Source organism: Schistocerca serialis, chromosome 2 (genome assembly GCF_023864345.2).
Source record: "Schistocerca serialis cubense isolate TAMUIC-IGC-003099 chromosome 2, iqSchSeri2.2, whole genome shotgun sequence".
Classification (NCBI taxonomy): Eukaryota; Metazoa; Arthropoda; class Insecta; order Orthoptera; family Acrididae; genus Schistocerca; species Schistocerca serialis.
Window position 1 is genome coordinate 499,829,168 of NC_064639.1, and position 20,641 is coordinate 499,849,808.

At 37.2% G+C, this 20,641-nt stretch overlaps 1 protein-coding gene across 1 annotated transcript in view; it reads right to left on the reverse strand.

The window, feature by feature from the left end:
* The window catches only part of LOC126457445 (unconventional myosin-XV), a 945,978-nt gene that overhangs the window by 360,358 nt on the left and 564,979 nt on the right, over window positions 1-20,641 (reverse strand). The window contains exons 7-12 of the mRNA XM_050093727.1: window positions 9,270-9,554; window positions 6,471-6,648; window positions 6,202-6,325; window positions 5,023-5,177; window positions 2,992-3,186; window positions 2,491-2,625 (exon numbers count right to left, since the gene is read on the reverse strand). Of these exons, the coding sequence (XP_049949684.1) occupies window positions 2,491-2,625; window positions 2,992-3,186; window positions 5,023-5,177; window positions 6,202-6,325; window positions 6,471-6,648; window positions 9,270-9,554 (1,072 nt within the window). The remainder of the gene's footprint in view (window positions 1-2,490; window positions 2,626-2,991; window positions 3,187-5,022; window positions 5,178-6,201; window positions 6,326-6,470; window positions 6,649-9,269; window positions 9,555-20,641) is intronic.

Consider the following 20,641-nt stretch of genomic DNA (forward strand, 5'->3'; position numbering starts at 1 on the left):
TTCTTTGACTTTTCTACCATGCACTAACATATGCTTGACTGGAACCTAATGTCTAAAAAGTCAGACACTCTGGTCCTATCATTATCCAAAACCTAATATATCTCTCAGTGGTTACTTATTATACCTGTCAGAGGTTACTTAATCAATTTTTCACAATGCAACAGAAACAGTTATTTATGACAATGATTAATCATTCAGTTCTACAGAGTCATAGATTTTTCTGTCAAACCACTGGAAATACACTGAAGAGCCAAAGAAACTGGTAGTCATGTAGGGTCCCCATGAGCACGGTCCCCATGAGCACACAGAAGTGCTGCAACATGACATGGCATGGACTCAATTAATGTCTGAGGTAGTGGTGGTGGGAATTGACACCATGAATCCTATAGGGCTGTCCATAAATCTGTACGAGTACAAGGGGGTGGAAGTCTCTTCTTAACAGCATGTTGCAGGACATCCCAGATATGCTCAATGATGTTCATGTCTGAGGAGTTTGGCAGCCAGCTGTAGCTATTCTGGGCTTGTGGGGTGTTGTGTAGTCCTGATGCAATTGCCCAAGTCTGTCAGAATGCACAATGGACATGAATAGATGCAGATGATCAGACCGGATGCTTATGTACATGTCACCTGTCAGAGTCGTATCTACACATATCAGGGGTCCCATATCACTCCAACTGCACATGCCCCAGACCATTACAGAGCCTCCACAAGCTTGAACAGTCCCCTGCTGACATGCAGGGTCCATGGATTCATGAGGTTGTCTTCATACCCGTACATGTCCATCCACAGAGTACAATTTGAAACGAGGCTCATCCAATCAGGCAACATGTTTCCATTCATGAACAGTCCAATGTTGGTGTTGACGGACCCGGGCGAGGCTTAACGTTTGTGTCGTACAGCAATCAATGATACACTAGAGGGTCTTTGGCTCTGAAAAGCCCATATCAATGATATTTCATTGAATGGTTTGCACACTGACACTTTTTGATGGCCCAGTACTGAAATCTGCAGCAATTTGTGGAAAGGTTCCACTTCTGTCATGCTGAACGATTCCTTTCAGTCATTGTTGGTCCCATTATTGCACGATATTTTTCCGACTGCAGCGATGTGTGGATATTTGATGTTTTCCTGGATTCCTGATATTCACAGTACACTCGTGAAATGGTCATACGGTAAAATCCCCACTTCATCGCTACCTCAGAGATGCTGTGTCCCATCATTCATGCGCCGACTACAGCACCACGTTGAAACTCACTTAAATCTTCATAACCTACCACTGTAGCAGCAGTAACCGAACTAACAACTGTACCAGACACTTGTCATCTTATATAGATGCTGCCAACTGCTGTGCCGTATTCTGCCTGTGTACATATCTCTGTATGTGAATGTGCATGGCTATACCAATTCCTTTGGTAACTCAGTGTAAGTCAAACAAAAAGGAATGTTCAGATGCAAAACTTAATTTATGCTGATGGGCAAGTCTGGAAGTTACAAGAATGACAAAAAAATCAAATTGAAATTTGCAGAAATGTAATGTTTCAGCTGATACTTTGATTAGACATCTGTGTACTTGGTTTACCACACAACATATCTTTCGACTGCAATATAATGAACTGATAATAGCCAACTACTCTCACAATCTTCAAAATACATTTTAAATCTTGCAAAATCATTAATAAAATTTACAATTTTTTTAACCACACAAAATAAGAATAACATGATAACAGGCCATGCAACCATGACTGATCATTGATGTTAAATAAACTTGAATAAATGAATGAATAATGCGGTCATATTTTTTTATCACAAGGATGGTATAAAAATATTTACTATCCCACTAACCACACAGGCTGTCATCAAGGTACGAAGTTACTGACAATATGCTTGTCCCACCCACCTCCAGCTGATTTATATTAATCTCCATCTGATTTACGTTACAGTCATAATTACATCTTCCATCCCAGTCTTATTCCTGACATGTTGGTTTGTTTTCTTGTTATTCCTAGTAATTCCCAACTCGCATTTCTCTATTGCTCACTTAGCAACCCTATTTTTCATACAAAAGAATGAAGTAGACAATGGCATAAGTGCTTGATGATACTACTTTGGAAAATGGAATACCTCACATACGTGCTTAACTGTGTGCAATGTCCTACTTACTTGAGGAGTGGTTGTCTTTTCTCATATTATTGTGTGAAATTACATATCCTAGGCAACTCTTTCTGGACCACATACGAATTCTTGAACAGATATATGTACTACGGCACATATCTGTACATACCAAATGTGACTACTCTAAAATTTTAGTTAAATTGGTTTAACTGTTGTGCGAATGATCCTTTATATATTATTTTTCTATAATATACTTCACATGTTACCAACAAAGTAAGAAATATGCAATACAAAATCATCTACTCACTGGATAAAAGAGAGAGATAAGTTATCAAAACAAGAAAATGGACAGCTATTCAAAAAAACAACTGAACTTACAGTATAAGTGATTGTTTGCCATTCAATCTTCTCTTTAGCATATTCCTGTTGTTCTAACTTGAAAATGTGCTTGTTGAAATAGAACTGAAGATTTTCATTTGCATAGTTTATGCATAGTTGTTCAAAGCTGTTCTCCTGGAATACAAATAGTTGCTAGATTAATAGAAGCCATTACAGTCATCCCAGAAGGCCATTTTAACAAGGGAAAGAGAATTATTCATTTATTCATTCTAACTGGATTACTATAAGTAGTATGGCACCTAGATATGTAAAAGGAATTTAATTTCTCTGTATCTATTCAAATGAGTTATAGCAAACAGTACTCTGCACTGGAGTTGTGTGTTACAGCTTCAAAGTACAAATGGATGTATATTTTTATCAATAGTTTTCACATGTTTTTCCTCTTATAACTCATTACATTATCCACAAATGTTTATCATAATGTCTAAGGATAAATAATATCAAGATTTATTGAGCATACCTTTACAGTTATCAACCAACCTTGAAATCCTCGAATCCAAATATATCGAGAATAGAAATGGCAGCAGTCCGTTTGGTGCCCTTGAAAACAATTTGATTGATTCGAGACACCAACCAGGAGAAAAGTGTGCTGTAAAGAGCTTTTGCAAAGGCATCACGAGCATCTAGAGCCTGGTCAATGCTCAGCGGAGTGAAGACACGTTCACCACGAGCTTCCTGCAGATAGTTAAATATTCGCTGTACCAACTAAAATCAAATTCATCAATACTGATATTATTTTCTTTTTTTTTATCCATTGGAAAATACTACAAAACAATTTTTATTTAGTCTTGCAAAGTATATTTGTTAAGAATACAGTATGCTTTGTGAATTTTCTTGCTTCCTGAATGCACAACTAGAAATTCCTATTACCAGTTTACCTAACATTAGGTGATAAATATATAATTTTTTGCCTAGCAAAGGTTAATTGACTCACAGAAAACAATTATGCCTTCCCTATTACAAGAAATGTATTACACGTCCTCCCCACAATTAGCATCTACTTCAGCACTGTCATTATAAGATGAACTCCTTCATCAAAGGAAGAGAAACTGAGCATTAAGTTGCCATTGGGAATGAATGAACACAGGGAGGAGAAGCTGGAATCTTATACCCCACATCCATGGGCTTGATGTCTTTTTCCACATCAGATGCGGTTTGAGTCTCATTTGTAATACCTTTGTCCCCTCCCCATCCCAAAAAAACTTGCCCCTCCCCCTTCATCCACTTCAATTCTTATGTCTTTCATTAGTTAGGTTTCTTGGTTGCTTTTTGACCAATATTGATTTCTTTAATTTTTATCTGTTACTCCGCATTTCAATCTTGTCTTTTCCTTTATTCTCAGTCTTTCTTTCTCTCACATCTACTTCACCACTGCCCCCCTGTCGCATCTAGCTTCTCACACTTCCAAACTTGCTGTTATCATTTCATTGCTTATTTCCCTTCCATCTGTCTTTCTGTGTCTTCTTTGACCTGTTGCTCTGGATGACTTTACCCATTTAGTCTTATTTTATTCAACAATTTCACTGTTTGATTAAATTTATGTTGAGCTGTAACTAACCCAAGGATCTTAATGCGTACTTGCAGATATTACACACCTTCCTTTTTCATCTACCAACTAATCCTTATGTACTGTATTAAACTAGTCACTGACAGGTATGTACTGAAAATATTTTGACATATGGCTGCAAACATTTTATCTTTATGCGGGATCATCTTAAGTTGCATTTTTTTTTTTTTTTTTTTTGCCAAATTTTATGCCTTTCCAGATAACAGGGGAATTTGCTGTTGCCACAAATGTTAGATCATAAACTACACATGAATGAAGAAAGAAATTATTGTAATGCCTGTGGGCCATTGAATTAAATGAGAGTTACGGATTGCCAGAATGACCTTAGTTATTTCCAGTTACATGTTTCATCTTTCCACCCACGATTCACTTTCAGAAATCATCAACTAGGCAGTGAGCAGACTTTAATTACCACACTTTTCCTCAGATTTCAATCTGGTTTTATTCATATTAACTGCTTAATTTTTTTCAGTTATTGTTTAACAGAAGATATTCTGAACCTGCATCCTGAAGTTAGAACATAGTTCCAATACAGTAAAGAAAACTGAATTATTGATTTCACATGTGACATAAAGGACAAACTTTCACAGTAGCTCATAAAGTACTCCGTATATTCACTATAATAATATGTCTGGCATCCAATAAACCATAACAGAATTCCTATTTAATAAATGATCTTCCAATATGAGTCACTGGTCAAGAGTTAAAGACCAGGCATGTTTCGTTCAGCATAAGTTCATTCTGCAATGAGTTTTGTTTTAAATTTAATAATGACAGAAGATATATGGTGCTCCTCAACTGATCAAAAAAAATATTTAAATGTGTAGGTCACACTGTAAATCTAACAAGCAATTTGCCCATTTTAGAATGTTAAATGGTATTTCAGCAGCAATGTCTATGTTGAAAAGAAGAAAAAAGAACATCCTAATTTGCTGATACAGTACCGTAGTTTTAGTAGTGAGTGAGCGTTTGATTCCATCAACACTGAGCTGCAAAAGGTGTCCTGTCCATCGAATTTCAGCATCAGAACCAATCTCGACTCCTTCTGTTCCATGCTTGAGTTGTTTCCGATGAAAGTAGACATTCCCTAGGTGCAACACTGCACAGAAAAATAATAAAATTACTAATACATCAGAGCATCTCTCTCTCTCTCTCTCTCTCTCTCTCTCTCTGTCACACACACACACACACACACACACACACACACACACACACACACACACACAAAGAGCGACAATGGATCACACAATATGCCATTTGACTACAATAATATGTGCAGAGCAAACAACACACATCAGAAACACATGAAGGATAGTGGATTTACACTACATTCCATTGTATGGAAGGGAAAATGATCCATAAACAAAAAGAGTCTGCACATCATAATCAATCATTTGGTGTTACACATTCTTACAAAGAGATCTTTACACCATGAATTGGAAACTGCTATAAATTATACTTGATCTTCTTATAGAGTTTTAAAAATGATGATTAATAAAAGATAGGCCCATTGCACAATGCCCGCGCCCTTAAAGCAGTCCTGGGCTTGGAAGGAGGGAGGAGGGGGGAGGTGGAGTGGGCTTGCACAAACCTCTTGCTGTGACTCCTCCTTCCCTCCCCCCATCCTACCTCCTCTGTGTGGTGTGCATGCGCTCATGAGTGTGTACTGCAAAAGACTATTCAAAGCTACACAATTTATCATTTTTTCTAGCTGTCTCTGTGTCTCATATTAAGAAATATATTTTATACAAAAATATAAGCACACTGATGTCACTTCAAATTTGGAAGATAGGTGAAAACAGAACAGAAATACCACTTTGGAGTACATCCACACACAACAGCTATGCAGCATTCTTAATGATCAAATATTTTTCACATTCAGCAAATTACAGATATACACCCTCCCAATCACACAAAAACGAGACTGAAAATAATTCAGTTCCATTGAATTTGTACTGAAATATGAAAATCTGATTGAAGAAAGATAAATATTCAGTTTTCATTTGCAGATACATTATGTTAATGTGTGATTAAAGAATAATGTCTGTAAAATTACTGTTGATCTTATATATCAAAGCAATACAGCAAACCTACTTTATCTTTTATAGATAAGAAATTTTTACCTGAAGCAAGTATCTTGAAAATTGTATCTTGCTCTTCTGAGGAAAGACCCAAAACCTGCATTGCTGACAGAAGCGACTGGAAATCTTCATTGTCTGCCTTGCCATCAATCTCAACATTGCCTCCCTGTAGCAAATGTGTAGGTAATTTCATACAACTTTTTATAAACTGCTGTTAATTCAGGATACAATCAAGAGCTCATAATATAACCTGATTACACATTTTTTTTATAAATTATTTAGTCATAATAGCAATATTTTAATTCACTGACCTGGTTGAGGTAGAAGTATTTGTCAGGCGAGAGAAGACCATATTTTTCTCGTTGGTCTGATGGAAGTCCACGTAACATCTCATAAAAGACATGATAGTTACGTTCTTCCGGTGCTTGAGTCACTATGCGTGACTTCTCTAACAGGTACTCAGTGATTTTGGCTCCAATTATTACACCACTGAAATTTTTAATGTTTCTACAGTTCAATTTGCCACTTACTTCACATTCAAATTTAACTATCTGTTACACACTGCTGTAACCCGATGTTGCAGTACTTGGAAGTACATGAACTGGCTCTGAATGTTCTGAAATGTGCTTGAAAATGGGCATGATGACTGATGCATTACACCTTACAGAATATTCAATGAGCATTAAATAGTCACAGTGGAATTATTCATCTTACACATTAAGAACATGGCTGTGGCACCAGAAAATGGACCTTATTATAAATGTAAATATCTTCTTTTAGAATGACAATAAAATAGGTATAAACATTCAGAATGTCAGAAAATAAAATCTCAACTTAATCTCAAGAAGAGTCAAATAATGAAAGGTAGTACATAGAATTTAGAGATCTTGTCCAAAACAAGGGAAGACTGAGTACAGAGCACATACTTTCAAACTTTTTTAAAAAGCCAAATTTATAACAAGGAAAGGAACAAAACAACACTACAAGCCAAAATAAACATACATAAGAAGGGACTACTCCCAACAAGGAGAATATGGACACAGACTACAGAAACAACATCAGAAACTCATATATAATGATTGGATTAAGTGAAGCAGATCTATGTAATACATTAAACACCAAAATGGAGGATTAGGATGACGTGATCTGAAGAAATTAGCTCCAGACAACACTGATCAACAACATTTTTGTTGCAAAGAATGTGAATGGTATTCTTTGCTAGGTCATGGGTGCTGAATTGGAAAATGAAATCATTTTTTGGCTATCAGACTCAGTTTCCTTGTTACATTCTGCACTCTATTTATCAAAATCCTTGAAAACACCTATATTGGTTATTCTTTTATGTCTTAACTTAGGCATTCTGGATATTTAACTGGTAAAAAATAATTTAAATAAGTACGAGGAATCAGCATACTTGACTCTCAGTTCGGAAATCCACTTCCAGGAAATTAGGGTGGTTTGGCAGCCCTGCCAACAAGTCACACTTGAACATGTAGAATCACACTCTGTTTAATGTCACTTACATCTTAGAATTCAGACATCTGACAATGGCTGGAAATGACTGCTTATCATTTTAAGTTTTTGAAGGCTTGTGATACGTGTTTTCTGTTAATTCGTAACACGAAATGCTGTTAATAGTAAAATACCAGAGTAAGTAGTAAAAATTCTTCTCATTACGTCTGTGGAGAGAATCTCTGAAATCATGAAAATAGAAACTTAATCCTCTAGCAGAAGTATGCCGTAAACTTCGGGGTAAGATTAATGGCCAAGGTAAGAACTGCTTCCCCCCTCCCACACACATGTTGTTCATCCTGTACTACACTCCTGACAGGTTGGTTAAAAGGTTCACATCACATATAGCCTACTTTGCTTTTCCCATGATTTTTAGAGAGGCAGCAAACCACAACATAGACTGTAATTTTCTCTGACAGAAATAAGTGACTCTTTTTGTCATGATATGAGCCCATTATGGACATCAGTGTAAATTGCTGAGTCTTGTTAATATTTTCCAGCAAATTAGTCTGAAAGCAATATTTGTCAACAATGAGAACAAATTTCCTTCTGTTCTGATTGCCCATTAAGTTAATCTGAGGAGGCATATGATAACATTAAACTATTGCTCACACATATACAATATGAGAAATACAAATGGTCTATATGTGGGAGTCTCAATGTAATTAGAATTCTTCTTGGCATGCAGCTCAGATGTATAAGGCACTGCTGCATTCTATGCGAGTAGAACAGCAGAGATGGAAAAAGAAACACCAATATGGGAAAAAAGGTCTTCTCTGAATGAACTGCTTACTGAACACAAGAATATTGTGGACACTTCTCTTGTTGTTCCCAAAAATGTTTACCTAACTTAGCTACACATTAAATTGGGTCTTGTCAAAACCTTTATGAAAACCAAGGACAAAATTTCACGTGTCCTCATTTAGCTGAGAAAAAAAAAGTGATTTAATATGTCACTTAAACTACATTCCTTGAACCATGATTTGGACTTGTTCCCAGATAAACTTGGTACTGTTAATGACAAACATGGAGGATGGTTCCACCAAGACACTTCTTGGATACTATTCTTTCTTTACTTTTCTCTTAACTTACTCACTTCTCTGTGTACTGAGATGTTTTTCTGTTGTTTACATTTGGAAGTCTTGTTGTGAGAGCATGCCATTTTGCCTGAAACTTATAATACAAGTAAACACTTACAGAGCCTATTATTACATGAAAACTGAGGCCAATACAGAAATTCTGAACTTAGATCTGGATTCATGAGCCATTTATCTCCCAGTTTCTTGTAACTGAAAAGAGGTCTGTCTGTTGTTGATCAGTGTAATTAGTCTTGTCACTCTGCTAAAAGCAAAGCATTGCACTTTTAAAACTGTCACTCCTTCTGCATGAGAAACAGAAAATAATTTCTGGGATAAAGCATTTGCTTTGAAAACGTCAAGTTTCTACTATCAACAGCTTTTATTTTCAGTTGGTTAGCTAGCAGTTTTAAAATTTGACTTTCGTATGTAGAGGTGGAATAATTTGTAGTGTATTAACTTCTGTAAAAGTTGCTAATGTAGTTCTCAAATATAATATTTCAATTAAACAACATAACTTACTCTTTAAAGTGAACCTCGAGATATTTTCCAAACCGTGATGAATTGTCATTTCGCACTGTCTTGGCGTTTCCAAAACTCTCAAGCAGTGGTGATGCTTCTAAAATCTGTTCAGTTATCAGATTTGAAGGTGCTTTATTCACAGCAGCTAGATACTGCATAACCAATTTTGTTGATTCAGTCTTTCCAGAACCACTCTCTCCTGAGATGACTACAACCTGATTTTCAGGTGGCATTCCTTCTTTGTGGAGATGACTGTAAGCTGCAGCGCCAACAGCAAACAGGTGCCTAGAACAACACATGCACATTTAAGTAAACCATAACATACCCATGGGTAGGTTACAGTACATTTATGTTCTCATGTTTGTGAATTGACAAATGGTGCTGAAATACAGTGTTATTTGTACCTTATTTTGCAACATGGTTCGTTCCCAGCATTAACTATTTCACATTGCAATACATGTACATAGAGATTGGTGATAACACTGGGCTATCAGAAAAAATAAATCAAATAAGGCCAAAATTACGGAAACCTGAAGCACTTCGCTTCTGTGGCATGAAACCAACATCAGCCAGTTTCATAATGCCACATTTTTTGCTTTATTAACATATGGCCAAAATTACAAAGTCAGTTGCATCTCTCATAAGCTAAACAGAAGGTCAATATTAATTACTTTTGGCTCATTAGTGGCGTGACGCAAGCTACACTGAAATGCGTTTGTGTTTTAAGTTGGCCGGCCGCTCTCTACTCCTGAATTGATGGGAGTCGCTAAAATCTGAGAGCTTCGGCAAGTAGTCATTTATTATTGATTGAGGCGAACTTTATCCACTGGCCAGTATTGTGTGAAGGAGCCATTATTGTCTGATGTGTTACTTTGTAGCACGGTGTTTTTTCTGTATTTTGTACTGTTTCCTGTCCTTGCGATAACTGTGCATAATAGCTGCAGTTGGGACATGTATTTAACATGTCAAGACGATTTCAGTTTCGTTTACTAACAACACTTGTGCGATTTTTTACTCTAGTGCGTGCTGTCGCAGTAGCACGAAGCTTTCGTCTTGGAGCCGGATGCATTGTAACTACAATGAAATCAGCACGTATTTCTTAATAATTAAGACTTGTTTCAATCCGCAGTATAAAGCCATATAAAGAATCCACTAAATGCTACAGTCGACTCTAAACTGATCCAAACGAACTTTGCTTTACTGAACGTAACATTTCTATTTCCAGCAAGTTGGTACATCAGCTGTGTTGCGCAAGGAAAGCAATTATTGAAAGCACAGTGATTAGTACACAAGAGCAAGACTCCTGAAACAGTTACCGTCGAGAATTGGCAAAGCATATTATTTTTTAACGTAGTTACTGAAGCTTAAACCGATTATGAATAAGTTTAAAAGTGTAATCTAAAGTGACAATAAATTTATTGTAAAGCAATGTGAAATGATATTGAAAGTTACAGGACTGGATTGAGAGGTTACGCAATAATATATAAACGCATGTTTTGCAACAATAACGCGTATTCTCCACTGACATTCAAAGCTGGTTACAGAGTTCTAGGAATATCCTGTTCCTTTTTAGCAAATTCCTTCACTCCTCTGCACTGTGTTTCTATGTTACCTTATAAAAACAAAAGATTGATCGATATGCAAATCAGCATACACAGAGAAAAATCACATTAATGACTACTTCATAAATAGTCCACTCAATCTGCGTAAAAATTGTTCTAAGATTAGTAGAACATCAATCCCAGAAGAACAAAGTGTTAATTCATTATTGTTACCTCCCACAAACAAATTGGAAGTTAATCGAATAATAAAAACAATGAAGAATAAAATGTCCTTAGGGATTGACGAGATACCTTGCTCAGTCATGATGAGATGTGCTAGTGTCATATCAGACCCACTCTCACACATCATAAACATATCATTTTCAGAAGGTGTCTTTCCACAACGATTAAAAATTGCAAAAGTAAAACCATTGTATAAAAAGGGCAATATACATTAAGTGGGAAACTATAGACCAATAGCTTTATTATCGGTATTTTCAAAAGTAATAGAGACAGTCATGAAAAACAGAATTACAAATTACCTCGAGAAATTCAATCTATTGTCTGTAAACCAACACGGCTTTCGCAGAGGAATGAGTACAGAGTCAGCCATCACCCAATTCATTGAAAATATTGTAACGGGGGTAGATAAGAACAACAGTACAATAGGAATAAATTTGGACCTCTCAAAGGCATTCGATACTGTCCAACATCATATCCTGCTAGACAAATTAGAATATGTCGGTATACGAGGAGTAGCTAAAAAGTGGTTTCAGTCATATCTCCATAATAGGAAACAGGTAGTAGAAATTGCAACAACAAACAGTAAAAACCAAAGTATTGTTTACAGATCGGATATTCAGACTGTGCCAATAGGGGTACCACAGGGGAGTGTTCTAGGACCTCTCCTATTTCTTCTTTACATAAATGATATCAAGATTCCAGTAAATGGTACTCATATAACCCTGTTTGCGGATGACACAAACATTGTAGTAACTGACATAAACCGGGTATTGCCAACATCTGCAACCAGAGTTATAGAATATTTGCAAAATTGGTTTGAAGTGAACAAAGTAACCATAAATATCTCTAAAACTAATTATATCCATTACAGGAAAGCAAAGTCACACTCTGATCTAGATCTTAGAATACAAAATAAAGAAACTGTGAGAGTTGCTACCACAAAATTCTTAGGTGTACATATAGATGAAAATTTAGACTGGAAATCCCATATCCTGTATCTCTCGCATATGTTAAGCTCTGCTTGCTTTGCTTTACGCGTTATTAGCTTTGTATGTAGTAGGGAATGTAGCAGAGCTGTTTACTTTGCTTATATACATTCTGCTATTGCCTATGGCCTCATCTTCTGGGGTCATAGTAAGAAAAATCTCAAAACGATCTTCACTCTACAAAAACGAGCTGTTAGAATAATTACCAACAGTTCAAGGCTAACTCCTTCAAAGCAATTATTTAAACAGCTGAATATTCTACCCCTACCGTGCCTCTATATACAAAAAAGCGTAATTAATGTAAAACGAAATATTAACAATTTCCAATCCAACTCGGATCTACATACTTACAACACAAGAAAGTGCAATGACATTCATATAAAAAGAGTTAACAAGGCTTTGGCGCAGAAACAAACAAACATACAAGGAAGCAGATTGTATAACAAACTACCGGTAAAGATAAAAGAAATAAAAAAATTGTCTTCATTTAAAGAAGCGGTATTCATATTTTTAATGACCAACTGCTATTATAGTGTAAAAGAATACCTGGAATAGCTTCATACTAAACAATTATATTGATGTACTCTGTGCCAATAGTAATTTTTATCTGACTGTTGCTATGATCTAAATAAATAATATGTACAAAAGTGCTAGAATTGTATGTGTTATATCTAAATGTCAACTGTGTATTCCATGTAAAAAGTCTTTCTCATACATCAATGTAAATAATTAAAGTTGTACATGCTATTTCAATGTGGTCTGATGTTATGTAGTCCACTATGCACATCTGTATTTTGTATAGTATTGTTCACCCTATATGTGTGTATATATATACTATGTATTTTTTGACGAAATCCATGCAATGTAAATTGTCTCTGGATGAATAAACTACTACTACTACTACTACTACTACTACATTATTACAAACATTGCATAACGGCTTTTCAACTGTTCTCATTTTTGTTTGTAAAACTGATCCAAACCAAACCAAACATTTTCAATGTGACCTAGTGCAGCCTATGGGCCTACATTATTTACTCGAATATAATCCTTTAGCGCTTTCATTGTTGCATGAAGGTTTCCGTAGCCATTCCCCAAATACTTTGAAGTGAAATTGCACTTGTAAATTTCATGTCTTCCAAAGATTTGCAAGTAGCAAGTTATCGTAAAGTAATAGATAACCGATGATTTCTTGGAACTGCGTCTCTGCATATAGTGTTTTGTTTATGGTCGCGGGAACAATAATTGTATCAAATGGCTCTGAGCACTATGGGACTCAACATCTTAGGTCATAAGTCCCATAGAACTTAGAGCTACTTAAACCTAACTAACCTAAGGACATCACACACACCCATGCCCGAGGCAGGATTCGAACCTGCGACCGTAGCAGTCCCGCGGTTCCGGACTGCAGCGCCATGTATCAAATGTTGGACCATCAATGCATAAACGGTTATGATAGTCTTTTTTCGTTCAACTACAATTCTTTGGACACATTTTCGTGAGTGAAACAGTTTCTCATCCGTGTTCCTTCTTTCTGCTCGCCACAGTATAGAGCAGCAGCGTCTTGACTGTCCAGCATTCCGAAGCAGAGTAAATATTGCACAATGGTATTGCACCTTTTTATTGACCAGCCGTTTATTCTTGGAAATGAGACTGAGGAGATCTGAGGATGTATTGACTGTGAATTCTATAATGACGTCTCAAAAGTCTCACGCAACTAGATGATAATTCCTCTCCGGTAAGAAGAAAACTTGTTTTTCTTATTTTCAACTTTGGATCGATTTTAAACTAATTAAATAATTAAGCCTTGAATAAGGCTACATACTTTCTTATTCGCCTTTATGATAGGCGGTTAGAATCTCTCAGGTTCTAAGCAAGACTGATAATTATATTCCCAACTCATTGAGAAATTTTCTCAGTTTTCGTACACAAGTACTTTATGTCATCTTAGAGTTTTAGTGTTCTTGTCGCTTTAGCTGGTAAGAGTGTGCTTACATTTGTGTCAGTGTATAAAAGAGAATAACAATTTTAGAGTCCGCGCAGCGACCAATTTTCGTCCAAACCGTTGACTAAGTTGATTCGGGGCCCCGTTCTTTTTCAAACGATTTTACAGAAACTATTCGATAAAGAAAATCATTTTTGCGTTGCTTATAGCATTATATGTCAGCTTCAGATATATGTCCATCATTTCGTTAATGGTCATAGTTACAGTGATATTTGCATGTAAACAAGCCACGGCACGAAATTTGAAAAAAGTTTGCAATGAAGAATAGAGGTCCCTACGATTTTACGTTTGGTGCGTTTTACATGATATGTTGCTGTGTATGAAATTTAGCTAACATATTGAATTTTTCTTTAGACTCAGGTGGAGGTCTTGTCCATCGCCAATCTCAAGGAAACTGATGTGATGTAGCATAATCATTTGCGATCGCGTGCGCCAGCGATAAAGCCAGAATGAAATATTCGCAACAGTCCTAATATTTCATATATCGTTGGAGATATCGAAATAAGATTTTGGTATATGATAGCACGAGAAAGAGAGAGTATCTTGAAATACGGTTACTATCCAAAAGTTAATTATCCACCGTGTTATTGCACTAACTACAGACTTTTTCGATGAAAGAATGTAATTTTTAAGGGTCATAGATAGCTGGTAAAACGAGAAATGCGTTAGGTTTCGGAACAACATAAGTGAAGACATTACAGTTACACATTTCTTTCCGTACCAAGGATCTGATTTTTCATAAGCTATTGACCTCACTTTTCCTCAGTTCCTCGCTTAATAAATTTAATAAACCACTGTTTCAGGATTCTCTCGCAATTGCGTCTGCAAAACATGTTAGAGAGATTACACTGTGTAAACTCAGTTGTGTTTGTTTCATTTTCTGCAGAAATCTTTTTAGATACTAACCAAAGCTGAGGTGACATCTTTTTGAATGGTCTTCACGCAAGTGTAGACATGGAGGGGCCCACATAATATGTTCACAAAAAATGTGAGCGCAGTCTACGGTTAAGAACAGCACTTTTTCTCCAGCGCTCGGCATTTCCCTCAACAGCGCCTGCCTGTAACCCGCACCACTACCGCTCTCCTCACGCGTGTTCTGCCGGTTGGGAATCTACCGTCCACGTTATTCTTCGCGCTCTCTTGTCAAGTGGATTAATTGAAAATGTTTTAATTTAAGTTTAATTTAATTAAAATTGCGAAAAAGCTGAAGATGGAACCAGCAACTTGTAAATCATTGCGTAGGTAAGTAGTTGCTGGTCAACCCTTACTCACCAGTGTCAAATATCAATAGTACAACTATTGAAATTTTTGCTGAGAGTAAAATTTTTTAACTGAAGCTTTATAAGTAGGTACACTGTAATTAACTTAATTTGAGTATTCCTACGCTGGCCTCTGCTAAAACTGTCCACTATCTGACTGACACACACTCACTGAGGTTAAACCTTTCCAACTCATTCTTCCACAATCGTCTTGTATAATTTTTTTTTTCCCAACTGCTTTCGTTCATCCTCTCTATACGTCCAAGCCATCCCAACATAACTTTCTCAATACTCGACATTACATATTTATATTTTATGACGATATTACAACAGGCTTGGAAAGTGAATCAATGTTTCTCTTTCAAAATTTGTTGCAAAAAGAGATTTATTTTCAAATGAAATAACTTCTTCTAACACAGGAAAAGATTGTGATTCTTTTCCCCTGTAGTTTACGGTTAAGTTGAGGACGTAACGTCTACCATGATATAAAATTTTTGGTTCCATTATCAAAAATGGTTCAAATGGCTCTAAGCACTATGGGACTTAACATCTTAGGTCATCAGTCCCCTATAACTTAGATCTACTTGAACCTAACTAACCTAAGGACATCACACACACCCATGCCAGAGACAGGATTCGAACCTGCGACCGTAGCAGTCCCGCGGTTCCGGACTGTAGCGCCTAGAACCGCTCGGACACCGAGGCCGGCGGTTCCATGATCATTCGTTAGTTCTCGATACAGTACGACCAAGCAGAACCTGTTAATAAGGAGGTGGAACACTTCGAAATGTTTCGTCTCGATAACGTACATATATTGTTATGCAGCAGAAGATCTGCATACTCACTCTTCGTTTCAGCTAAAATTTCTTTAAATTGGCGATGATTAAGAGATTTAACTATAATTGCCTTGATAACCTTAATCACACGATCTATAACTTTGCAAACTTCTTCTGGAAATTTCTGCACACAAAGCACTTCTTGATGAACGATGCAGTGGTTATTTTTCTTTCAAAATAAACAGTCATACTCTCTGCCCCAACTGTTGAACGTGATATTTTTATTGAGTGGAAATAGTCTTAAAGTTCTTCTTTAGGACGTGTAGATGAAATAAATCATAAAAAAGTGAAACTTGCCTTCTATCATTTACGTCACAAGACTCGTCAGCAGCCGTTCATAAAGCTGGACGCAATTTAACATTTTCGAATTGCCGGTTGATGATATGCAAAAAACATTTTGACTGTTCTGTCTTTCACTGTTTTAGCAGACAGTCGTAAATCTTCAATTTTTTAAAGAGTATCTGCTTTGTTCTTAAAATACCGAAACAGTTCTGTGGGTGCATATATAAAACAACTATTTACCGTGTATGTATGGCTTTCCTGTCTTAGCAATCTCTTGGCTAATCACAAAACTTGTAATGTTAACACTATTGGAAGATTGCATCCAGTAATTAAATATAGAACTCGATTATTTTCTGGACTCTCCTGAAGTTCATCAACTGATTTCTTTCTTGTATCGCCGTCAGAATACACTGATCAGCTAGAGCATTATGACCACAGATCTACTATCGATATAAACCCGCCCAGGCGGCAGCAGCGTCGCCTGGCGAGGAATGACTGCTAGTCAATCACGCGCACGGTGCATGTAGTATCAGTGATCGTGCTGTCCGCGTGTAGAGTGGGGATGGCGCGCGATCTATCTGAGTGTGACCGAGGGGCGGTTGCGATGGCCCAGAGGCTCGGCACGAGCATTTCGGAAACTGCACGTCTTGTCGGGTGCTCGAGAAGTGCTGTGGTGAACATCTTCAACACGTGGCGAAGTTAAGGTGATACCGCGACCAGACGTAGGGTTGGCCGGTCACCCCTCATTACTGATATCGGACATCGTACGCTGGGCAGACTAGTAAATCAGACCAGGCGACGAACTGTGGCGGAAATAACATCAGACTTTAATGCTGGCAGGCACAAATGCGTCTCAACACACAGCGTACCAAACACTGTTAACTATGGGCCTCCGCAGCCGACGACCAGCGTTAAACACCACGACATCGGCAACTTCGACTGAAATGGGCACGTGACCATCGGCACTGGACATTGTCGCAATGACAGTGTGTTGCATGGTCTGATGAATCCCGATACCTTCTTCATCATGACGACGGGAGGGCACGAATTCATCGTCTTCCCGGGGAACAGGTCCTTAACACCTGTACTGCGGGAGGAGATACGCTGGCGGCGGATCCAGTATGCTCTGAGGAACATACAACCGGGAATCTATGGGTCCAGGGGAGCTCATGCAAGGCACCATGACGGCTAAGGAGGATTGTACACTGGTTGCAGACCATGTACACCCATTCATGACGACCATGTTTCCCGCGGCAGTGGCATTTTTCAACAAGATAATGCGTTATGTCGCAAGGCCAGGATTGTGGTTCGAGGTACATAGTGACGAATTGTAGTTGATATGCTGGCCTCTGAACTCGCCAGATCTGAACCCGATCTAACACATCTGGAATGCGATGGAACGTGGCGTCAGAGTTCATCGAACCCTTCCCTGGAATTTACGGGAGTTAGGTGACTTTTGTGTGCAGATGTGGTGCTAACTCCCTCCAGCAACCTACAAAGCCCTCATTGCTTCGATGCCATAACGCGTCGCCGCCAAAGGCGGACATACAGGTAATTAGCTAGATGATCATAATGTTCTGGCTGATAAGTGTATTTAGTATTAAATGACACGTGTTCCGCTGCGAAATGTCTCCCCAGATTCGATTTCTTGTTATAAACCAATTTTCCCTAACAAATGTGAATTTCGAAAGGCCATTTAAGTTTTGAATAAACGCGAAGATCTTATGCCATTCAACTTTAAATTCCCGGATTTTGTCTTCTGTTTTTTTTTTTTTTTTTTTTTTTTTGCTTCTTCTATGTAGGCTTCTCAAACAGGAAAACTAAAAAAGTGTTTTGTTTTATAATAATAAAGCCACTAACACAAAATAATTACACTTATTAAATTTATGACAAAATACTTGGAGGGTCTGCAGCTAGTTGGAGAAATACAGGTGACTTGTGGCGAAGTCTTGAAGGGGAACCAAAGTGCATACGACAGATGCACAAACAAATTACAAAACTGACTTTATACCTTTTTGTATACTCTTAAGATCGTATTACTTATATTTTAAGTGAGAAAGTTGCACCCAGAGGACACCACACGAAATCGACGAAAGACCTTCGCGGAGTGCGAAGTTGGTGGGAGTTCTGAACGCTACAATTTTCAACCTAGAACAAAACTTTGAAAACTGTTTTGAAACTGATGATATCGTCGAACGTAGTACGTAGGGATACCTTAAAAAATAATGGGTTTTGACAAATTGGCGGCACACTGAAATAAAAGTCGATTTTTTTTTCAAGAATGCCTTTATTAACCTGTACCAAAAGATGGAAATTAAAATATATCGCGAAAAATCCTAGGTACTACAGTAGAAATAACGCCGACTCAAAAGCTAAAAAGATGGATAATGTAACTGCATGTGTATTTCACGAGTTATAGCTTCAGACAACTTGAAACATGTGCTTTGAAAAAAAGTATCAACTTGTGTTTTTTCAATATTGAAATTGAACAAACGTTTAATCGGCAATGCCAGCACCGTGCAGTTGGCCTTTTTTCCGCCGATGTCGCAACACTATCGTTTTGACGAAATTAATCGATTAAGCCGCTTACCAATCGAAGCGTTTTTTGCACGATTGGAATTATTTTTCGAATCTTTTCTATCCGTACAAATACGTTTATCTGTCATTTTCAAGCGCTATTACTTCGAACAAAAAACAAGCGAAATGACAAGCATGTGCCTTCAGATTCTTTACCATAAGCGAATAATGAGAAATCTTGTTGAGAACAGTATTGCAGTTGACACTAATGCCCTCTATGATACTATCCTAAATTAAGAAGATCCCTATTACGTCAGTAAGTATTACAGTATTACATCGGCTGCATTGTGCGCTTGGATACGGCAGACCCCCATATAATAAATAGCGGTTTTAATATACTTTAACATTAATGGACACACTTTATAAGAATTACTCTTAAAAACAGCTCTACAGTGAACATTTTTAGCCAATTAAAAATTAAACTAAATAAAATTAGTACCCTAGACTACCCCCTTAAGCCAACGCTGGTCCCTGTTCAGGAAATACGGAACCTAAGTGCTATAGACCTGTAAGATGAAGCTAACGTGTCGTTTGTCTTTCGTGACTACAAAAGACAAATTAAGGGAAAAAAGTAAACATTATCTGTCAGTATGACGCAAAACGCAGGTACCTGACAATGTTTTCAACATTTTCAAGCTAAAATGATTCTATTATATCACCCAATGCTTGAGGACTAAGTTCATAACGTGAGAGAAGAGCTACATTTTCTCCGATAAGTTCTACGCGAAATCAGTACATTGTGGGACGCTATCGTGCAGGTATTAACCTCTAATGTTATCAAATTTCAGATAAATGAACAAGGGTAACGCTGTATTGTCATTCCATTTTGGGGCAAAGATGTTGATGAAAGATTTTCTCGCCAGGAAACAGTGCCATTTATAAATCTGTCGCAAAGCGAATTACATCAAGCTCAAAGGAAATCAGGCAAAGTTTCTGCATTCACCAAACTTCGTTTAGATCGTCTTATCGTTGCCTTTTGGGTTGTTTCGGCGTAAATATACTGCCATTTTTAAGTCTTCGGAAAATATTTTAGGATACGAATACTTTTTGAAACTTATATGCAAAATAATGCAAGTCACATGCCCTAGCTTTTTGACTTTGTAACATACCTATGGACTCTTCGTTTTAGATTTTATTTAGGAAACAACCAGTTCACTTACGTTGCAGTATGTTTCTGCGGACCATGACTGAATTTCCCTTTCAGCCATTCCTGGTGTCGGTATTTCACTGACACAATCAGATATAAGGTTCCGAATAACAATCTTTTTTTTATAAAAAAAATAACTTATACCGTTGGTTACCATTCTCTTGAGAAAGTGCAACGCACTGCCGCTTGAAGAAAGGCCTAGTAGCATCTGTGAAGATATCACATTAAGATATCACAGAGTGGATACGTTCACCAATTTTCTTAAATCAAAGTAGAAACATAATGAAACTCAGGCTCAAGAGGTATTCGGAATGCTGAAATGGAAAAGTTTAGGAATCTTCGTATATGAAGAGTTTTAGGCTACCTAAAGCAAAAAAGTGGACATTTTGTATGGCGAACTCAGAAGGTTCTTTTTTACAGTTTTAAATGGACCTGAGAAACGCGTTAATTCTTGTCGATGGCTGAAGTTAATGTTCTAGGTGCTAATGAATAGTCC